This window comes from Eimeria tenella, genomic scaffold, assembly GCF_000499545.2.
Source record: "Eimeria tenella Houghton genomic scaffold, Eth_scaff1316, whole genome shotgun sequence".
Taxonomy (NCBI): domain Eukaryota; phylum Apicomplexa; class Conoidasida; order Eucoccidiorida; family Eimeriidae; genus Eimeria; species Eimeria tenella.
In genome coordinates, this window is record NW_013543779.1 from 1 (window position 1) to 2,766 (window position 2,766).

Consider the following 2,766-nt stretch of genomic DNA (forward strand, 5'->3'; position numbering starts at 1 on the left):
GTTAAATGCATAAACCCTGTCGCTCGACAGACCCTAAGTTGCAGGCAGCAGCAGCTGCAGCAGCAGCAGCAGCAGCGGCTGCTGCTGCAGCAGCAGCTGCTGATGCAGCAGCAGCAGTGTAGCTTGGACCCTCACTGTGGGGTTTGGGCTAAAGACGAACGAAGCAGCTAAAGATGAGCAAAGGTAATTAGGGTTTAGGGCTTAGGGTTTAGGGTTTAGGGTTTAGGGCTTCCAGCAACTCTAGGAAACTAGCCAGCAAGCTATTTACGTAGCTAGCTAGTTAGCCACCTAGCTAATTAACTAACCCGCCAGCCAGCTAACTAGCTAGCCAGCTAGCTAGCCAGCTAGCTAGCTAGGTGACTAGCCAGCTAGCTTGTTGCTGTTTATTTGGCATCCGGCTCTGGCGCAGCTGCCTAGCCATGGCAGCTGGTTATCTGGGCCAGCTAGCTAGCTAGCTGGCTGGGGCGGCTAGCAAGCTGGCTAGCTAGTTAGCTAGCTAGCTAGTTGGCTAGCTAGCTAACTGATTAGCTAGCTAGCTCCAAATGGAAAGCCAAAATGGCAGAAAAGAGGGAGAAGAAAAAAGGGAGAGAGTGTCAAGACATGAGGCGGACTGGCCAGCGGGGGATGAAACTGAAAATGAGAATTAAGTTGTGAGGAATAAAGGGGATTTAAATGGACACTGGCAATAAATCAATTAATTATCCAATTGCATTTATAAAAATAATAAACAAGAAATTAAATGCTCTTCAAATGTGTCGATGAGGTGGTAATTACAGCCAGACGGGCGGGTGAGAGCTGCACATACACCCCACGCGGTGTACAGGGAGCTCGTTAGTCCAGAGGCCGAAACACGAAGTAAAAGCTGGAAATTAAATAAACTAAAATATAAATTCAAATTAATTGCAGTTGAAGGAAGAATAAATGACTCTTCTGCTGCTGCCGCGGGCCCTCCCGCTGCTGCTGCGGCTGCTGCTGTTGCTCGTGCGGCAGCAGTAGCGGGCTGTTGATACACCTGAGTACTTAAGCCGAGCTCAGCAGCAATACAAACATATTTATTTTAATTTATTCTTCACATTTTAATCATTCTTTATCTATTTCTTCGCTTGCATGCGGCGGGGGCCCCGGCTGCGTCAAGAGGACTGGGGCCCCGGCCAGGTGTCTGTACACCGCAGCAAGCAGCACGCAGAGTTAAGCAAAGCAGCTTTTTATTTTAGCTGACTTTAGTGTCGCAGAGCAGCAGCAGCAGCAGCAGCAGCCGCAGCGGCAGCAGCAGCAGCAGCAGCAGGACAGGCCAGATGCGGTAGCAGCAAGTGAGCAACTGCGCTGCAGTACTGCCAAGATGGCGTGGCAGCAGCAGCTGCTGCAGCAGCAGCAACTGCAGCAACAGCAGCTGCAACAGCAGCAACTGCAGCAGCAGCAACTGCAGCAGCAGCAGCTGCAGCAGCAACAGCTGCAGCAGCAGCAGCTACAGCACCCACAGATGCAGCAGCCGCAGCTGCAACAGCACCAGCTGCAGCAACAGCAGCTGCAGCACCCACAGATGCAGCAGCAGCAGCTCCAGCACCCACAGATGCAGCAGCAGCAGCTGCAGCAGCAGCAGCTGCAGCAGCAGCAGCTGCAGCACCCGCAGATGCAGCCCCCAATGGCTCGTAGCCAGTGGGCTGAGCAGCAGCAAGAGTGGTCTGCAGATCAGCGTTGGCAGCAGCAGCAGCAGCTGCAGCAGCAGCAGCACTTGCAGCAGCAGCTGCTGCTGCAGCAGCAGCAGCCTCATGCACACGGTTCTGTAGCTGGACTCGCCTCCTGGCAGCAGCAGCTGGGACCTCCGCAGCAGCATGTGCTGCCGCAGCAGCAAGCCCCACAGCCGCTGCACCAGCAGCAGCAGCAGCAGCACCACGGGGTGCCGTTGCAGCACATGGGCTTCCAGCAGCAGCCTGTGCTGCAGCAGCAGCAGCCTGTCCCGCCGCAGCAGCAGCCTTTGCTGCCGCCGCAGCAAGCTGTGCTGCAGCAGCAGCCACTGCTGCAGCAGCAGCAGCCTATGCAACAGCAGCAGGCCTCCTCCCCACAAGGGGGCCCCCTAGGCCAACCCCTCAAAGGGCCCCCTAGTGCAGCAGCGCAGCCTATGTGGGGCAGAGAGGTGCAGCAGCAGCAGCAGCTGCAGCAGCAGCAGCAACAACAACTGCAGCAGCAGCAGCAGCAAGTACCGCAGCAGCAGCAGCAGCAAATGCCGCAGCAGCAACAGCAGACGCTGCAGCAACCGTTCGCAGCTGCAGAAAGCCTCCCGCAACAGCAGCAGCACCAGCAGCACCACCAGCAGCAGCTTCAGCAGCAGCAGCAGCAGCAGCGAGAAGAAGAAGCAACTCGTCAGTCTCGTCCCTTAAGTTAGAATTCATTGACGATTATGCGTTGCTGCTGCTGCTGCTGCTGCCTGTTGGTTGATGGCTGCTGTAGCTACAGTTGCTGTTGCTGCTGCATGCGTTGCTGGTGTTGCTGCTAAACTTGCTGCTGCTGTTGCTGCTGCTGTTGCTGCTGCAGGCGAAGCAGAGGCGGCGCCCCCAGAGAAGTGTGGGGCCCCCCCTGTGTCCGGGGAAGCAGCAGCAGCAGACGCAGCAGGAGCAGCAGCAGCAGCAGCATCAGCAGCAGCAGCAGCAAGCACTACTGCCACGGGAGGGGACGCGGCCGTGGGGCCGCCTGTTTCTGATTCTCGCAGCAGCAGCGGCAGCAGCAACAGCAGCAGCAGCGTCAGCAGCAGCAGCAGCAGCAGCAGCA

The 2,766-nt window shown here is 56.9% G+C and overlaps 1 protein-coding gene across 1 annotated transcript; it reads left to right on the forward strand.

The window, feature by feature from the left end:
• Nucleotides 1-1,339: 1,339 nt before the first annotated feature.
• On the forward strand, nucleotides 1,340-2,543 carry ETH_00032850 (uncharacterized protein; the record flags this gene model as incomplete). The annotated part of the gene is made up of 2 exons (XM_013379025.1): nucleotides 1,340-2,360; nucleotides 2,533-2,543. Coding segments are annotated over 2 exons (1,032 nt in total), but the record flags the coding sequence as incomplete, so codon positions are not given.
• Nucleotides 2,544-2,766: the final 223 nt, after the last annotated feature.